The following is a 21,249-nucleotide window of genomic DNA, read 5'->3' on the forward strand; positions in this document are numbered from 1 at the left end:
TAAAATATGTACTGACCTTGCATTCATTGCTGGAATTTCATCAATTGTTCAGTAGAACATGGAGTGACAGTCCGAACATTTTCCATTCACATTTACAAAGGTCATTCCATAGAAGCTCACGTAAGGTTTAGTGAATGATAAGCAACAAGGCAGCCGAGTGTGTAAAAAAAAGTGGTCTTGGATAACATTACTCCATTCGTACGGGGTTAGCATTGTATATGTTCTTGGGCCTCTTTTTTTTTCATTGTAAACCTTTTCTCTGGGTTTGATTAATTCCCATTCTTCTACTGAGAACGTTATATCAAATGTTATTTTTTCCTTCGGTGAACTACAATCACTTTCATCACTTGAAGGGTCGTCTTGTATATTAGGCCTATACATTTGTATCGGTATAAAAAATTATTATGAAATGCGCTTCATTTTTCTTAATAAGGAAGGTAATTTTACTTTAAAGTTGATTCTGAACTAGTATTATAGTGGCCATCAGTTTTGGTAGATTTGGATGATGGTACCAAACCTAAGATTTCCAGTAATTTTCCTCCATCGCGGCATACTCGCATACGCACTGATCCAGGCGTTACTTTATCAATAAGATCCACACTGAGATTATCCGCAATTTTCTTCCAAACGTCTGCATTTATACCTGCTGTTTCTGAATTAAGTAATAATAAAATAAAATAGGATTATTAGAATTTATACTAAAGGTTAGCTGTGATGTTGCTAGAAGGTGACTATTAGTTTGATGTGGAATTAACATAAATATTAAGTATAGGTATTCTAAGTTGGACTTTATATATACATTTTTGGTAAATTAGTGTACTTACTTTGACTACTTTGGCAAATAATTTCATCCTTGTATTTAATTATCTCGCTATCAATTATTGAACCTTTCACCTTTGGTTTTCTTCCCATCTTGATCTAGGCTCTAGATTGGGTATATTTTATGAAAACAAATGTCCAACAAAATTGTTGGAAAGGTTTAATTTAAGTATGTTACATGAGTGACGCTAAGTTCACAAACGTGTAGAAAACTTCTATTTTTCATTATTTACAATTATTTAAAAAAAAAAACATATAATATATTATTATACATTGTATTACATATAATAGTATACCGTAATTACAAATTCAGTTTGAATGTATTTTGTTTATAATAAATTTAATTGTATAGAAAAAATTATGTGAAGTCAGCCCCAAAATGGAAATAAAGTTCAGCTCAAAATACCACAATAACTGTAAAACTTCAAAAGTAAGCGGCCACTTCACTTGCAAATTCTCAAAACAGACTTGCAAATACTTGCAAATTAAAATATTGTTTGATACCATTTTCAAAGTTTTAGAATAATATAGGTGGGCTAACTTCGTAACTATTTTGAAACAAGTATTTTATTTTTCAATTAGGACGAATTTGCACAAGGCATGGTTAATCAATTTTTCCAAAAACATTGCATGTACCTAGTTATCATAATTCATAATACCTTATATTACCATAGATATACCTGGTATACTAAAGCCATGATTATTTCTACGCTATTTTGTAAACATTTAAAATTCAAATGCACTTAAAATTTTTCCTATAATGATGCTTCGAGTTTTCTCTATAGCTACTTGAAGGAAAACTTACGTAAAACTTAGTGTTGTATTTATAATCCTTAGTTATAAGCACAAATTTTTTTATGATTTTTCAACTTCAAAATTACTTGCAAATTTTCGCAATTTCAACATATTTCGTAAAAATTTGAACTTTAAGTATTTATAAAAAAAAATTGTGACTGACGATTTCGGATTTTTTTTTCACTTTAAGAACAACTTATAAGAAACCTTGTATTAAATGTTCAAGATTTTCTGGTCAGCCAAAAAATCTTTATCGTTATTTAAAAAAAAAAATACTACTTAGACAAATTGAAAATTTCAATTGTCTATAAATAGTTTAAAAAAAATCAAAATTCTTTGAAAATTTAACCGTGTATGGAGAACGCTCATATAAACATTTTGTGAAAATTTCAAGTATTTACATTGATTAGTTTTTGAGTTATAGCAAAATAAAAAATTCGATTTTGACGAAAACTGGTTTTGCGTAAAAATCCCGTTTTCCCCTAATTTTTTTAGGGGTTTTCCCGATTCATTTAAAAAATATTCAAAATTTTTAACTTTGACCCCCTCAAAGTACCAACTAGATTCAATTTTCTTTTCAAAGAGGGACTGAAGTCAAAAATCGAACCATTTTTACTGCTCCAAATGTTGTCGACAGACACAAAAAAAAAAAAAACACACATCATTATAAAATCAATACATTCATCACTCCGTATAGAATCTAAAAAGATAATTATTTTTTAACACATTGATGGACATTCTGAATTGTTGTGGTTTTTTTTTGTGTAACTTTTGAAACGCAATTACATACTACTGCTATAGCAGTAGTAATTTGACTACTGCTATAACAGTATTGTCCACCTACATAGTAATTATCAAGTGCGTATATCACTACTGCTATAGCAGTACCATCAAATAACTAAATATTATGACGAAACAATCGATAGCTTATATAAATAAATAAATTATAAATAGTGAATTCAATATCTGATTGTTATTCCTTAAAATAAACAGCTGTCGTAAATAATTGTCAATAATATTACCGATAATATTATTATCATAAACAGCAAATACTAAAAATAGAAATAAGTGGTTTTAAAATACAGTGCCCAAAGATCCGTTGAGTTGTAGTGGGGCAGTGGGAAATTCTCTACCATATAAAACTATTGAAAATAGTACTGCTATAGCAGTAGTGAGTTTTAATAAACGAATATTGAACTACTGCAATAGCAGTAGTGATATACGTACATCAAATTTAAAAACTACTGCTATAGCAGTACTGTAAATCAATGTGTTAATTTTATGCAATCAAGTAATTATTAAATGTTTATTATATTATAGATAACTTTTTTTTTTGTCTTAAAAAGATCGCCTGGAAAATTTGGACTTAATATAAAAAAATTCGACTTGTTTTTTTTTTTGGTTTTTATGTTTTCGGCTGATTTACAAATTTGCGGATTTTATTTACAATTATTTACAATTGTTTGCAATAATTTTGAAAACTATTGCACAAAGACGAGTAGTACCTACGCTAAGCGATTCTAAATTCTGCTGGCAAGTATATACAGTAGCCGCCTAAAGCATCTTTTATGATTGAATTTTTGTACTTATTGAAAAATACTGTATTTTGTGAACGAATTATTTTAAATACAATGTATAAATAATTTTAAAATAATTTATAAAAATAGTTTTAATTTTTATACATTTCTGATAGTGAACATAGGATTTATTAAATCAATAATCAAGGGTTTTACGTTTATACACCAAAATATTACAGAAAATATAAGAAATAAAATATTTAGATTTTAAACATGTACCAATTTAATAACTCTCATATTATAGTACATTAAAAAAAATATTGATACCTTTTTAATTTAATTTTTCTTGCGTTAACTAGATAAACATTTACACAAAAAATTATTGATATTTAAAAAAATTTAAAAAAATAAATTAAACGATTTTAATAAATGTTTAAAAATAAAACAATATTCATGGGAATTGTATTATTTTCTTATGCTTAATACTTGGATATTTATAAACTACACACGCCTCGGATGGAAATCAGGTTCAACTTATTGCTTACTTGAGAATTATAAAATAGTATAGATAAAATAGTTACTAAAAACAGTTTTATTATATTTCAATTTACCGATTTTATACGATAAAAAAAAAATAAATATTACAATCTGTTTAATACAATATAAAAAGTTTACCAAAAAAAAAAACTATAGTTTTTTATAGTTTAACAAAACTATGTTTCTCAATTCATGAACACAGAGTACTATATAAGACAAAAAAATTTTAAGTTCGATTTTTTATTGAGTGATGGCCTCTGAACAATTGTTACATTTTATTTTATCCGAGACTATATAATCTTCAAGTAATAAATTATATCAAATTAATAAACAAATGTAATATTTACTTACCTTGGTCCTTTGTTGTGTTTAAAATAAAAAGACAATGAATATAATATTATTAAAACACTATAAACTCTTTTGATTTTGTCAAACAATATGAGTGTATACACGTTCCAACCAGTCAATACTAGACGTGACGGTAAAATGACAAAATTTTCTCAGTCCAATTATAAATTAATATTAGTATTAAGCATAAACTATTGAGGAATTCTTTAAATAACTATTAATATATAATATAAATATATTATTATTTTTGTAACAAACTGTATTATCCTACATCACCCGGGAATTCCGGAGGGCCGCTATTGCCATAGCCTATGTTTTCCCAGTGAAGTTCATAAAACACGATCAAAATAATTACTCGTCATCAAAAATAGGTATCTACACACTGGCATATACACCACATACATAATAGGAATATCTGGCCGTATACACGTAATCACTATAATTATTTATTAGTTATTGTTTTATTTGTGTAATGTGTATATATTAAATGTATCTTGTACTCTTATGAATTATAAGCTATATAGGTATCTACTGTCTACATTTATTCAGATTTATTAAAATCGCACGCCGTTAATAACACTACCGACGTAATGTTTGTCCTGTAAAATTGTAAAGTGTACATCGACGCGATACCATCGGCATAATATTTCACAATAATGATAATTGATTTATTATTGTCTAAATAAGAGTGCGCAGGTATTCTTAGCAAGGGAGGCAATACCTTAGCTAAGGAGGTCCAGACTCCAATCACCCCACCCGATTTTCCCGATTTTGGAAAAGCGAAAAATCTTGTAGGGGAGGCGGGCGCCTCCCCTGTCTCCCACGTGCGCACGCTAATGATTATGATTGCGTACACAGTACTAAACTCGAATTGAGGGTATTTCTTTATGTATAGTTATTAAACAATAATCAATATTATAAAATAATAATAATCATAATTATTCTAATATATAAAATAACCATAGTACATACAATTTACAAACCATATTGTGTTTACATTATAATATAAAAAAATATTTTTCTCGTACCCTTAATCTTTATAAAATTGATTTTTTTAGCGTTTTTGGTACCATATTGTAGTGGAGAAAACGACTAGTATGATAAGCGTGGTATTGGATTATCAGTTACCTACTCCAATACGCCAGTACCGCCATGGGAAAACGGATTTTCCCGAGTTTGGGGAGGTGTACAAATGTTTAAATTGTTATTACAAACGTGTACAAATAAAATAACAATCGTTGGTACAAATTTGGAGTGGGTAGGTGCAATACAAGCCGATGGCGGTACCGGGGTAACGTTACACCAGTACCGCCACGGGAAAACGGATTTTCCCGAGTTTGGGGAGGTGTACAAATGTTTAAATTATTATTACAAATGTGTACAAATAAAATAACAATTGATGGAATTTTTTTGACCTGTATTTATACTTAGGTGGTACTGGGGTAACGGACCTCTAATATATATATATATATATATATATGTGTGTAAATTCAAATTAAATAATTACAATATCTTTAGATTTTTTGTGTAAAAAAAGTTAATATATGACATATTACGATTATTTAATTACATAATATTATTTTCTTAGTAACTATACTCATACTATTTTAACTAAATTTACAAGTAGGTATAAAGGAATAAATATTGATTGGTTTTTTTTACGATAATTTACATACGAATTTGTTATAAACGTATTGCAACGCCTACATTTGTAACCGATAATTTGAGAGTCAAATTTCAAAGTCTATTATTGGCCTTGATACTTACTCAAAATTATTGAATATAACACTGTTCGACGTAAAATTACAATTTCTTAAAATTGCAAGTTATGACTTTTTGTCGTGAAATTGACGGATTTCAAAAAAAATTAAAAAAAACTAAAAAAAAAATCAATTTTTTTTAAAAAACTTCAAAAAACGTACTTTTTTACGTCACTTATGAACCTTCATATTAGACTTATCTCATTATTTTTGGTCTTGATTTTGTAGAGAATTTAGCGTCCTATATTTTAGACCAGAGTTTTATGACATTTTTTCATAAAACTCATAGTTTTTGAATAATTATCAAAAAACTAAAAAAACTCCGATTTTAGAGCTGTTTTTCAAGATAGCGGCCAACGCCGACCTCGGTGGGGGGAAAAACATGTTCCCCTAATACTAGACTTATACTTAAGCAATTAAAACGATTTCCAGCTTTCCACTAATTAATTCCGAATTCAAACCTAATTTGACTGGCCTAAGAGTGTTGTGAAAGTGTCTATTTGTACATGCGTACTCAGGCCTCCGCACTGAATCGACATAGGGTTTGTAATGTGTGGAGAATTTTAAAATTATTCACAAATGTATTTTATTACATTGTATTGTACCAAAATAATATATACAGTTACAACAATAATAATTAAATATATTTCGTCTTATAAAAATTACATACCTAATAAATACGTGGTCATCAGTGCTAACTAGTATAATTTAATGAATAATAAAATAATAATGGATCAAATACCATAGGTACGTAATATTAATGATATTATACATAATACACACCATGTTCCATTACTTTTTTTATAAGTACCTATAATATTAGTAATAATAATAAATAACTAATAGTAAAATAATAAAATACAATACAAAATACAATTTAAAAAGTATTAAAAACATATTACACAAGTCTTCTTAGTATTTTCAATTGAATATTGATTTTCTTAATACTAATCAAATGGGTATTCCACACCGCAATTTATAACAAATATTTTCCAACTTCAATATACCTAATAAAATAAGGATAATGTTTTGACTGTTAAGTTTTACACTTGGTCTATTAGATGGCTATCCATATCGTGAATATTGCGATTCTTGCCAATTATCGGTCTCTGGCTAAACTAAACGCTAGTCTTACCACTTTAATTATCAGTCTGCTTTTTTTAATCTAAAATTGGTATTTTTAAATTGTATTACAAATTAAATAATAAATAAATAATTATTTGACAGAAACCAACATAATATAATATATTTTTTACAAATATGTCAATCATAAATAATTATTTTAATTTTGACGTCAATTGTTTGGTGATTAATTGTGGTGTTAAAAGTATCGAACGTTTTATTAATACAGTTATCCGAACTAAATTTAATGTGGATACTGAAATATTGGAATAAGTTTTTCATACAAAAAAAAGTATACTTGCCAACATAGCCAAAAAAATAAAAAAATAAATCCACATCTGTAGGTAGTATTCGCAAACGAAATTTGCACCATACAGCAAACATTACAGTTCTAATAAAAAAAAATGACTAAAGGTACTATTCAAAATGACCGAATGTTAAAAGATAGTTTCAACGGTGAAATAAAGGTAAGTTAAAAATATAAATATATAAGCAGTGCTGTAAATTTAGTAATCGCAATAAATTATGTTTTAATAATATTTTGTAAATATAAAAATATAAATTTTTTTATGAATTTTCAACTACAAAATTACTTGCAAATTTTCGCGATTTTGACATATTTCCTAATAATTTGAACTTTAAAAGCTTATGAAAAAATATTGTTAATAACGATTTTTGTTAATTTTTTTTTAACTAAAACAAGAGCACATCATTATATAATAAATACCTACATCCATCACTTAGTTCTATCTAATCTATACTCTATTCCACCTAAGAATGAACCGTTTCTGCTCATACAGACTGAGCCGCCGGCAGTCGACGGACCCCCCGACAAGTGTTAAGAGCACGGTGATTGGTTGTTAGCTGTCGTCAGCGCTCTCGTGGCAACAAACATGCGCGAAAAAAACGTGTTTTAGTCAGCGAGTTGTTCACTCTTAGGTGAAATAGAGTATAAAAACATAGTAAAAATATACTCGCAGTTTTTAATATACAAAAATGTATAAAAATATTTTGAATGGTCGATACATAAAATAATACAAACAATAATAATAGTTGTAACGAACACAACACTACCGCTAGTAGTATTTGATTCACGACATTACAAACAGTTCACGCTTAATTGTTACAACAGAGAGCGCGCAAGGGCGATAGTTTTTAACGATAGCCAAATTAGTTATCCGATAGAGGTGATTAACATATTTTAATAGGCTGTAATAAATTTTAAAAATCATTTAATATCGGTTTACTTGCCCCCATGTCGCTGTTATATCAAATAACTAAAACAGTATCGGTAGAAATGGCAGAAAACACGAAGTGCGCCCTGACACTTCTGTCGAGCACATGTTCTACCGAAAAATGATATAAGACGCACCGTATCGGTACCGGATTCACCTTCCCGACACGCTCTGACCGTGTCTAGTACCTGGCTACTGCAGCTCTCGGTCTCCAATCGGCCTCCTAACCGACGGCTATTGGACGGCTAGAAGCAGTCGGCCGACTAGCCACGTGCCAGAGTGTGTCTTCCGCCGCGCTGTCAGAAATTGTTAGCCGCGCCGTAATCGCCGCCGTTATTATCATCCGCGCCGCAATCGCCGTTGTTATCGTGTCCGTTGCCATACATACCACTATATCTATATATACGTGTTTTTTGCCGCTGCGATAGCACCCGCATTATACGATCTAATATCGCCGCCGTAATATACCTACATAATATAGCTATAATACTTTTTTACATTTACACAAGCTATCATTACTTTGTCTCATTTTATACTCGTGATTACGCCGGTTCACATCGTTGTAACGTATATCCCGAATAATTGTAAGTAGTTACAAATTTATATCTACATGTTTGTGAATATAATTAATATCAAAACCGATATATATTAATATTATATAAACTCGCGAAATAATAATCCTGTATAACTATTTTGTATAATATTAGCATGACCATATGTATATTTAATTCAATGTATAACTAGTTAATCTATGTATGTTGTTATAAGTCAATAAAATTATTTTGTTAATGAATAAAAAACTGAATTCTCAGTAGATAAAAAATTCATTACATAGTAATATATTAGAAATAATTAATAATCAATATTTTATTTGAACTTGGAGTATAGATAGTTTTTTTAAAGTTTTTCAATCAAAAGTGTACTTGAACTATAAATATATATAAATTTATTTGAAATTAAATATTAATAATATGGTAATTACATTAATTAGCTTTTAAAAAGTATTTGTTAAATTATTTTTATGTGGTTGTAAGTAAGTAATATTGTAGACTTTAAAAAAAGTACATACTTAAAATTTCAAAAAATACACTACAAACCCTTTAAACCATAAAAAAAAATAAAAATATAAAACATATACAAATCTATCATAGTAGTATGTATTTGGAGTTTCTGGTTCCATTTTTTACAGGGAGATGATAAAAATTTAGGGGGGAATATCCTCCTTACAGTGCAACCAATCTCCCTATCATTTTTTCAGAAAATATTAAATGGTAACCCAGTTACATTATAAATTTTTCAGTTATGATATTCAATAAGAACACATTAATTTAAAATATTTGACCAAATACTAATGAACCGTTGAACTATAAGTTGTATTATTTTTTATTTTACTTATAAATTATCTTATCGATTTGTATTTTTTAAGTATTTTTTTCAATTTTATTAAAAACCATGAATTTACAGAAGTTTTCCAACGATTTTCCGTCGTTAGTTTATTTAGTACGAAATAATTCGTATCCAGCACATTCAGAATATACCACATTTTTGTTAAGATTAAAAACATATAATTCATATCCATCCACTTTGTGTCAAACAGGGGCGTAGCCAGTAGGTAGGCCCGGGCCTACCCAGATTTTCTCTAGAAAATACCAATAATATTAAAAATAATATATTCGGACGCTTTACACGTTTTTACAACAGTATACTATAATATTATAACACTATAATAATTTGTCTGTATCAAGACGGCGCGGCGACGTCATTAAAATATCATTAGGACTATCACACTAGTCGATAGACGATAAGTAAAAATAATATTGGAAAATAGCTAAATCGATAAAAACGTTACTTACAAAATTCTCGAGATAAAGTTTTATTGGAAAATTAGTTTCACGATTAAAATCATTAACATTTTAAGCAATTACCTAGTATCTACTATCTACGGTAGATAATCTACCTATAATTACTAGTATTGTGCGATTCACAATCCCGAATGGTCGTTGTCGTTACAGTGTACATTTAATAAATAATATGAAACGGTTTTTGATTCCTAATAAAGTTAAATCAAATGATGTCACTAAAAATGTTTCAAGTGTTTTGGATCCGTCGAAAATTTCCAATCAATAAAACCATATTTGAAACAAACAAATTCCAATGAACTTTTGAAATCTTGATGTTTTTACTGATGTAGATTTTATGGCTACTGAAACGACAAACATTGATGAAGAAATATTTAATAATATTGAAAATGATTCTTTAAGCATTAATCAAAACGATGCAATGGATAACTTGCAAATAGAAAATTTGGAAATCATGCAAATAGAAAATATTGAAATAGAACTGTTAGAAGATATCCAAATAGACATGTTAGATGATATTAAACTTGAGTCGTATGTAAATCTAGAAACTATATCAACACCAAAAATAAATAAGCCGGTTCCATCAACTAGTTTTGAAAAAGTATCTCCTAGAGATATAATGCCTGTGCCTCAGCAACCTATTGAAAGTAAGCAAAGAAAAAGAAAAAAATATTCGACGTGGTAAAACTGTAATTTTAACAAGTTCTCCATACAAAAATGATTTGCAAAATCAAAAGGACAAAGCCAAACAGAAATGTGTGAAGAAAAATTTATTTCCTAAAAAAAAAAGACTGCAACTAAAACTAAGAAAAGAAAGACTGGAAAAAAAAAGTCATCTGATGAAAATGATGATGAATGCTGCCTGTATTGTGGAGAACCATACTCAACTTCAAACGAAGGCTGGGTACAGTGTAGGGTATGTGACAAATGGGCACATTGCTCATGTGCAGGGGAAGATGACAGTGACAAAGTATTATACCATATTTGTGATATTTGTAAACAAGATACCTGATACCTAATTTTAAGTATTATTAAATGATTATGTTTGTAATTTTATACATTTAAAAAGTTAAATATTTATGTTAATAATTTTATATATTTTAAAAAGTTAAATATTTATGTTTGTTATTTTATATATTTTAAAAAGTTGAATATTTTTGTTTGTTATTTTATATATTTTAAAAATTTGAATAATTATGTTTGTAATTTATTATATTTTAAAAAGTTAAATTATTATGGTTTGTTTTGTTTTGTTATAATAAAATTCAGATTTGTTTATCTTGTTTGGTTTTTTATGAATATAAACAAATATGACAATAGCTACATTTGATACTTTATACATAGAACTCTTCTTTTTCTGATAAATGTTGATGTACATCAAATTAACATGTTTGATGTATATTTGGGTTCATAAAAAAAAAAAAAAAAAAAAAAAAAAAACAATAACAATGTGTTATTACCAATATGATATGAAATAAATGTCAATTGTTATAAATTTAGACCTATGTCTCATCTTACCCTGCCCATGTCCCATCTTACCTTCACTATGGTCCATGATGGGACAAAACCCAACTTTAAGTTAAGGTCAAATATATGCATAATGAATAATTATATAACAAAACTGATTGAAAATTTAGAAACTACATATAATTTTACATCAAATGAATATCTTTATTTTATTAATAAAATAAATATACAACTAATTAAATGCAATTCAAGTTATGTGTCCCATCTTAGCCAGGTTTCCCCTATATGTCTACATAAGATTATGTAGGTATTGAGTATTCTAAATATTATAGACTGTCGAAGTATTCTGCAATACCTATGTCTGGATTTTAAAATAACGTCTTTAAATACAATTAGACACCTATTAGTGATTAAATATACTATAATATTATAGTTACTGTATATTTAAACAATACTAATATAGTTAATGGAACTTACAAAACGTCAAAATATACCAAACGACTTATGAGAAATAGCATATTACTTGTAAATCTTTAACATGATGTGTAAATGGTGTAATTATAAGTTTTATATGAAAAAAGTAACTTATTTTTAACTAAGTTAAGTTACTTATTTTTTCCAATTGACTTGTAATTTTAACAAGTTAAATAAAAAAGAAAAGTAAGTTTTAACTTAAAACTTAACTTAGATTTTTTCAAATTAACTTAACTTAACGAGGTAAAAAAAAGAGTTAACTTGCCCAGCCTTGGACTATTAACTTTATTGAGTATTTTTTTTCTAAACGTGCAAAAAAAGCATATTTAATTCGAATATAATAGTCAAACAAAATTTAATATAACTTAAGTCTAAAAACTCTTTGAACCTATTTATTATAAGGACAATTTTTAAAGAAATAAGTATTTAATATTTTTAATTTTACTATTTTAGAATAATGAATGATTCACAAAATATTCGTGATCTTTTGGATTCGAGTTTTATGAGTTCCATAAGTTCCCTTGAAACGTCCAGTCAACTTAGTATAACGTCCACCTTGAATAATGAATCCTCCAATATTGTATTTACTTCGGCTTCAAATTCTCCAGCCCAAATTAATCCAGTTTTCCACAACAAAAATAGTATCTAAAAGTTCGATCAAACGAAAATTAATGAGTGATACTGGAGAATATACGTTAGTACCCCAAGAAGGAAAAAGTGAAGTTTGGAAAAAGTTTAGGAAGGTTCTGAATGTCGTAGAAAATATAGATGATCCTGATTCCCCAGAATAGATTTCTACAGGATTTATTGCTTGTATTAATTGTAAGGATCTATACGGACAAAACTCATCTACTGCTACACTTTTCAGACATAGATGTAATTTAGGAAAAGCATCAAAAGAGAAAATTGATGCATATTTTGAAATCATGAATAAGAAAAAAAAGATATACCAAAAAAAACTTAAGGATGAAACTATTAAAAAATGTGTCAAATATTGTTCTATGGATATGAAACCTAAGTGTTCAATTGAGGGTGAAGGATTTAAACAGTTTGTTAGTCGTGTAATTGTTGTATACAGTAGACCGTAACTGTGAATAGTGAATATTGTGATCTCGTTTATTTTTATGATTATTAATAAATAATAATTAATCATTATTATTATACTTATTGTTAGTATTATCTAAAAAGTATAAAATATAAGACTTCTACAGTATAGTCATGAGTAAAAGAAATACAAATTTATATTCATATTTTTCAAAGAAAAAAAAAACTGATGATGCTGAAGAAATTTTAACACAATCTCAAACCACAGTAAATATTTATTACTTTATTAGGTACTAGTTAACTGTTATTAATTAATCAATTTTTTTTAAACGAATTGTAGGACATGAGCCCGTCTAATTTTTGTGACTCGACTACTCAGCAATCAAAGGTAAGAGAGATTTTGAACAATGGGATGACCAAGACGAGCTGGATGAAACAGAAAGTGAGATAATTTCTAACCAGACTAATATTAATTTTAATGTAACTGAAAAAAAAAATATAAAATGGGAAAGAGTTATAAAGGATTTAGAAGAAAGAAATTATCCACCAGAAATGCCTTCTATAACTGATTATTTTTATGAATATTTAAATGATGATATATTTGAAAAAATTGTGTATTATACAAATTTATATGCCATACAAAATTCGCAAACTAGATATAAACCCACCAATTGTAATGAAATAAAAAAGTTCATTGGGATTCATTTGATAATGGGCTGTCTAAAGTATCCGCGTGTTCGTTTATATTGGGAGAATGCTACTGCAGTGAATATTATTATTGAAAATATGTCCAGAGATCGATTTTTCACATTACGTAGAAATTTTAATTTAATCGATAATACTGAAATTCCAAAAAATAATACACATAAATTTATAAAAGTTCGTCCTTTATACGACGCAATTAATAAAAAATGTAATAGTTTGCCGGTAGAACGAAGGTTAAGTGTCGATGAACAAATGGTTCCCTATAAAGGACATTTGCAAATGAAGCAATATGTAAAAGGTAAACCCTGCCCATGGGGTATAAAAGCATTTTTACTATGTGGTGAAAGTGGTATGGTTTACAATATACTGCTTTATCAAGGGGCTACCACTGAACTAGATACAAGTACACAAAAAAAATTTGGTCTAGGCGCTAGTGTAGTATTACATTTAACAAAACACCTTAAAAAAAATAGGCATTTTCTTTTTTTTGATAATTTTTTTTCAACGTTTAATTTATTTGAACAGTTGCAAGCCAACCAAATATACTCTGTTGGTACTATTCGTACTAATAGATTCGCAGATCCACCCTTATTAACCGATAAACAATTAGCCAAAATGGGGAGAGGTACAGCCTTTGAAATTTCAACTAAGATGGAGAATTTCAATTTATGTATGGTGAAATGGTATGATACAAGGTCTGTTACCTTAGTTTCCAATTATATAGGATCCGGACAAATGGACACTGTAAGACGTTGGGATAAAAAATTAAAAATGTACGTCAATATTGAAAGGCCGGAAATAATAACAGCATACAATACATCAATGGGTGGTGTCGATAAGGTAGACCAACTCATCAGTTATTATAGAACATTTATACGTTCAAAAAAATGGACACTACGAATGATTGTACATGCTTTCGATCTAATAGTTGTTAACTGTTGGATACAATATAAAAAAGACGCTGACCATTATAACATAAATAAAAATAAAAGAAAAGATCTGCTACATTTCCGAATGGCACTTGCGGAAAATCTCATAAAAGTAGGCCAAAATGTACCAATAAAACGCAGGGGAAGACCTCGTGCAGACACAGGAGATAATAATGAAGTTTCAACGATACCCAAAGTACGAAAAGTCGATTCTAGTCAGCCAACAGATGATGTGCGAAAAGATAAATTTGATCATTTTCCTGAGTTTGATACAAAAGGCCACACTTCGAGATGCAAAAATCCTGGATGTAAAAGAAAAACGCACATATTTTGCATAAAATGTAATATCCACTTATGTCTTGATGGTACAAGTAATTGTTTTTATAATTTTCATCAGTAAAATGTTAACGAAAGTTTTTTTTAATATTTTTTTATATAATATGGGTAATATATAAAATATTATTATTTTTTTTTTTTTTTTATCACAGGTAATACACACAAAGATTTGTTTTTATTTTGTTTTTAATTAAAGTTGTTTTTATAAGTATAAATATATTTCTTTTATTATATTATATTGCGCATTATACTTATTAATAATTGTTCAGATTTTAATATGTTTTGTTACCATAGTGAACCAATGTCACTTATAGAGGACATACTCCTAAGTCCGTCAAAAATTAAAATTTTTTTTATTAGAGTCCATAGTAAAAGGAATATGCAAAAAAAAAAAAATTTTTGTGGTAGAAGTTAATTTGGGTCTGAAAGGGTTAAATACATTCAACAGATAACATTTTTATAAAGTTATACTGTCCTTTTAGATAAATGTTTATGATACTTCTGTTAATGAAATTAAACCAGATTATGATATTGGTCTTTTTTTAAATACAAATATTCAAGATAACTTACTTAAATACCAACTACTTATGACCCCTGTAATAATCCTTATTATTAGTATATAAATAATATGTATAAGTATGTATGTACTGACATTCGTTGACTTTGCTAAAAGTCCATATTATAGGAAAGCGTGTGCGCAGGTCAAAGGTGATGACTAGAAATAGAGTACACCTTGAGATCGTACGGACGTCATCATAATAAGGTGACTCCGCATAGCATAAATAGTAAGGTGATAGACAAACTCGGGGAGTCGAATACGAGAGACGACGAGAGTATGTACTTCTAAATCCAGTACAGACGTTGTTATGTTTTAATAAATAAATACTTTGAATAATACAAACAATTGTGTATCTTTATTATACATCTAATTCTATTTCGAGTGCTGAAGCGGACACGTTACAACACCCCATAGATTCCAAATCTAAAATATAACTTTAAAGATGATATTACACATGGAAAAAGGCCCTTTTTACATGAATAGCTTAAGCATTATGATTGGCTGTGTTATTCGTCTGTTTTGAAAGGTGCATTATGTAAATATTGTGTACTATTTGAATCTCCAATTAAAAGAGGTAGTTTTAAAGGTGTATTTATAAAAAAACGTTTTTTGGAACTATAAAAAATTTTATGAGTTTCAAAAGTTCATTTAAATAGTAAATGGCATAAGTTTACAACATTAAAATCCAAAGATTTTATTTCTGTTATGTTAAACAAAACAACAAATGTTCATCAAATTATTGATAATTCAGTTAAATTAATGACAGAGACTAATACATTAAAGCCAAAGTCAATAGTTTCATCAATATTTTTTCTTGGGACACATGGCTTACCATTAAGAGGTTATTCTGACGATTCTGCATTGTTTAATGATTTTTTGAAGTTTAGAGTAGAGTTTGGTGATAATATTTTAGAGGATCATTTTAAAAATGCTCCAAAGAATGCAAGTTATTTATCACATCGTATTCAAAATGAATTTATTAATATTTTTGGGTCTATTACTTCAAATATAATTTTGGAACAAATAAAAAAAGCTGAATGTTATTCTATCCTTGCTGATGAAACAATGGATATATGTGGAACAGAACAAATATCAATATGTATAAGGTATACATTTATAGAAAATCAATCCCCAACTATGAGAGAAGATTTTCTTGGATTTATAGCACTTAATAAATTAGATACAAAAAATATTTCAAATGAATAATTAAGTCATTGCTTGATTGGGGATGGATTTAAATAAATGAATTGGTCAATGATATGATGGTGCCAGTACTATGTCTGGTCATATTAGTGGGGTACAAAAACGAATTCAAGATAAGTGTAATAAAGCAATGTATATATATATACATTGTTCAAGTCACAAATTAAATTTAATTCTAAATGAATTAAATTCTATTCCAGAAATTAGGAATACAATCGCAATTCTTAAAGAAACAATTAATTTTTTTAAAGAAAGTTCTCTTAGAAGTTCAGTTGCTCCAAGTTTGACAAAATTGTATTTAACAAGATGGTCAGAATCCCACAAGGCTTTGAGGAAGTTCTATGAAAAGTATATTGATATTGTTGAAGCTCTTAATTATCTTAAAATAATTGGTTATAAGGATACATCAGTTAAATCAGTATATATTTTTAATTCAATAACTTCTCTACAGTTTTAGTTTGTTTAAGGGTAATTGCAAAATATTAAGCTATTATTGAACCAGTCACTAATAAACTACAAGGTGTAGATATTGATTTATTTTCAGTACACAAGCATGTACAAAATTGACTGATATTATTTCAGCGGATAGAAGTAATAGTGAACAGGTTTTTTAACATTTTGATGAAAGATATTAAACAGTATGCTGATGATGTTGATATTGAATTTGTGGTACCCAGAATTACTTCAAAACAGACCTTGAGATCTAATTATCCTACAAATAATCCAATTGACTACTACAGAATGTCAGTTTTTCTTCCATATTTGGTCTCATTAATATCATCTTTAACATTTCGGTTTCAAAAAAAAAAATGATGATGCTTTTTGCATATTTTCTCTACATCCAATAAGTTTAAAAAAGTTCTCAAGATAGGGAATAACTGAGCATCTCAATCGAATTAAACAATTTTATGGAGAATTTGTGGACAATATTGTAGAGGAAGGTTTAGTATAGTATAATATGTGGAATTCAAAAGAAGTGTCAGATACGATGGATTTCACTGATGTTTTTAAAGAAACTGAATAACTTCCTTCTATACGAATGTGTGCTATGATAGCAATTTCACTTCCAGCAACGACTTGCAGTGATGAAAAGTCTTTCAGGTATATTATTATTGTATTCATAAAAGCATCTATAAAAGTAAACAATTTAATTTCATGGTTTTACCTTTAGAGATTTTCTATAAATAATGATAGTTATTTCAAATCTAAATTAAATTGTTTTATTTTCCAGGATAAAAAAACTTATTTATTTTATTTTATAATTTATAACATACATCTTTAAACTATTATACTATTATTTTAGAATTCATTAAAAAGGTTAAAAACCTGGATCCATAATTCAATCTCAAAAGATAGATTAATCCATAGCTCTACTATAGTATATTCATAAAGACATTGTTAAAAAAGAAAAAGAAAAGGTTATAGATGATGTTATTCAGTTATTTTGTATGCAACCAAGAAGAGTTCAATTTTTATTTAATGATTAATAATGTTTAAATGTACCTACAAATTTTAATGAATATAAGAATATTGTTTACGTCAAATTACTAAACATCTAAATATTATTATTTTATTATTAAATACCACTATTAATTTGATTCTTCTATTATTTAATTAGTGAGTATATTATATTTTAAGTAATGTTTATTTTGCCCCTGGTGGGATTTTATCCAGCGGACGCACCTTGAATACGATGCATTTTGTATTGTTCTCGACAAGACATTGGAATTACGAGAACATAAAAAAATAAATTCTACTGAAGATACAGATAATCCAAATTGGCCTTGTCATGACGTAAACGAAGGTAATTTTTTAAAAATGATTAAATTACTTTCATTAGAAAATGAAAATTTTAAAACTAATTTTAAATCATTATCAAAAAATAGTAAATATACGTTACCTGATATACAAAATGATTTAATGAAAGCTACATCGAATCTTACATTACATAAAATAGTAAAAGAATTTTATCTTGGGAGCAACATTTTTAGTTTAATTGTTGATGAGGCTAGAGATGAATCGAAAATTGAACAAATGAGCGTTTGTATAAGATATGTACACGATTCAAAAATAAAATAAAGCTTTTTAGGATTCATTGAATTAAATGAATTAAATGCTCAAGCGTTGTGTAACAGATTGATATTATTTTTAAATAACATGGGTTTAGACATTGGTAAATGTGTTAGTCAATCATATGATGGTGCTTCGGTTATGCCGGGAGAATTTTCAAGTGTTCAAACAAAAATAAGAACTTAAGCAAAAAATCCATGCCCATACATACATTGCCATGCTCACAGGCTAAATCTAGTTCTTGTTAATGTTACACAAAATGTTCAAGAAGTAGGCGAAATAATAGGCTTATTAGAAGCTACTTTTGCATTTCAATCAGTATCTACTCTTCGTCATCATGCTTTTTTCTAAGAAACAAATTTCAAAATCCCACAGCACTGTGATACTTGATGGGTCTCAAAATATGAAAGTATACAATTCTTCAAAACTGATTTTGGTAGTATTTTAAAAGTTCTTAATACATTTAAAGAAAGTTCTAAAAAACGAGAGGCTGCATAGGCAAAAGGGTTGATTTTACAGTTTGCCAAGTTTTAAGTTATTGTCATACTTGTTTGTTTAAATAAAATATTAAACATCGTAAACTGTCTTTCAATTAACTTACAGTCATCTACTTTAAATATAGGATAGTACACTATATTAATTAAGGCAACAAAAAAACAAATTGCGGATTTACGCAAGGATAAAAATTTCTATGAATTATATGAACAGTCATTGATAATTGCACAAAATGTAAACGTATCTACACCATCAAATAATGATGTTTCTTCAAATAGGATGTCTCAATGCTCAAGTAGAATGACAGATTATTGCATAACTTTTACTACTGTTAAATTACGTATTTTTTCAAATTATGAAAAAATACTGAACTTAAAATTATATTTTATAATATTTAAGATGTCATATGTGTTGAAATGAACAGGCGGTTTGATGAAAATGGTGAATTTTATGCAGATTTAGGTGTATTAGACCAAACTTCAAAAGAATTTTTAGACTGTGAAATACTATGTAATTTTGCAAAAACTTTTCCACTTTATCGGTCTGATGAATTTCTCATTAAACTAAAATATCAATGTGCATTAGGGAAAACATTATTTTCATCTAGTTCTGGTCTTTGAATGAAGTACAAAGTTATTAAGTTGGATTTGAAGAATTAAAACAAGTAATTGAACTTATTGTTGTAATTCCTATACCTAGTGTTTCTGCTGAAAGAAACTTTTCAACAATGAGAAGAGTGAAAACATACCCCAGATCAACTATGAAAAGTTCTAGACTAAATGATTTGACATTACTTTCCATAGAAAGGGAAATAAGTGGACAATTTATGGATAATCCATCGGCTATTATTGACGAGTTTGCTGTTATGAAAAAAAGAAGATTAGAATTTTTACTTTGAAAATATATTATAAATTAACAATAAGTATATTATAAGTCACAACTTTAGTAGTATATAAATGTATACTATATATATATTTATAATTGTATTTTGTAAAAATATTAGTAGGTATTTAGGTACTTAAATAAAAATAAAAGTAAACGTTTTATAGTGGGTGTAACGTCTCACACAATCTTGTACCCAGGTTCGGTTTGTGGAGCGTACCCTGACGAAAATGGTAAGGTCGCCAACCCGCAGCCGAGATTTGGAAACCGGATCATGCGGGATTTTATAATAGTATATGGATAAAAGGAATGAAAATAAATAAAAAAATAAGTATTAACACAATCTTTTTGGGGATGGTTATTCCGGTAATATTTATATTAATAATTGAAGAAAAATATGAATGGTACGTTATGGCCAAGAAAAGCCACACGGCATAAAAACTTCGCCTCAAGTAAAGGTCACGCAAAAAAAGAATAATAATAATAATTTAAATATAGTAGCACACATCGACACATCGTACTAGGGCACGGCTCCGAGCATCGGTTACCGGCGCGTATATAACAATAATAACAAATATAAGATAGTTGTATATCTAGTTTAATATTTAATTTAATATTCAATACCGGCCAAGGTATTTATTTTGTATATAATAAATAATAATATAACATATCACCAAAAATGTCCAGTGGCTGGAGAGTCGTCTCCGAGACGCCCTCGGTGATGGATTTTGACTACTCCAACATGTTGTTCAATGGAGTGGAACAATACAAGTGACAAGATAATACGGCCATTAGGTTTATCATGCACATGATAACTTACATCGACGACGTTACCTAATGGTTATGTCATCATACTTGGCCGATATAATAGAATATATATATATATAAAATATTTTAATTGGTAACACTAATTAATATATTGGTGTCCGGTCACTCCGGACCACGGGTACTAGGAATAGTGACAGTATGTGTGTGCACATCATTATAACTTGGTGTCGTCTTCGGGCAGCAGCAGAGGGGCCCGCGGGACGAAGAGCACAATCGCATCATATTATATGGGTTAACGGAATAGAAATATATTACATTGGATTTT

At 28.1% G+C, this 21,249-nt stretch overlaps 1 protein-coding gene across 1 annotated transcript; it reads left to right on the forward strand.

The window, feature by feature from the left end:
* Nucleotides 1–13,506: 13,506 nt before the first annotated feature.
* On the forward strand, nt 13,507–15,188 carry LOC126555767 (piggyBac transposable element-derived protein 3-like). The gene has a single exon (XM_050210651.1). It carries the CDS (start codon nt 13,530–13,532, stop codon nt 15,009–15,011), a length of 1,482 nt encoding a protein of 493 aa, XP_050066608.1. The 5' UTR covers nt 13,507–13,529; the 3' UTR covers nt 15,012–15,188.
* Nucleotides 15,189–21,249: the final 6,061 nt, after the last annotated feature.

Source organism: Aphis gossypii, unplaced genomic scaffold (assembly GCF_020184175.1).
Source record: "Aphis gossypii isolate Hap1 unplaced genomic scaffold, ASM2018417v2 Contig01082, whole genome shotgun sequence".
Lineage (NCBI taxonomy): Eukaryota > Metazoa > Arthropoda > Insecta > Hemiptera > Aphididae > Aphis > Aphis gossypii.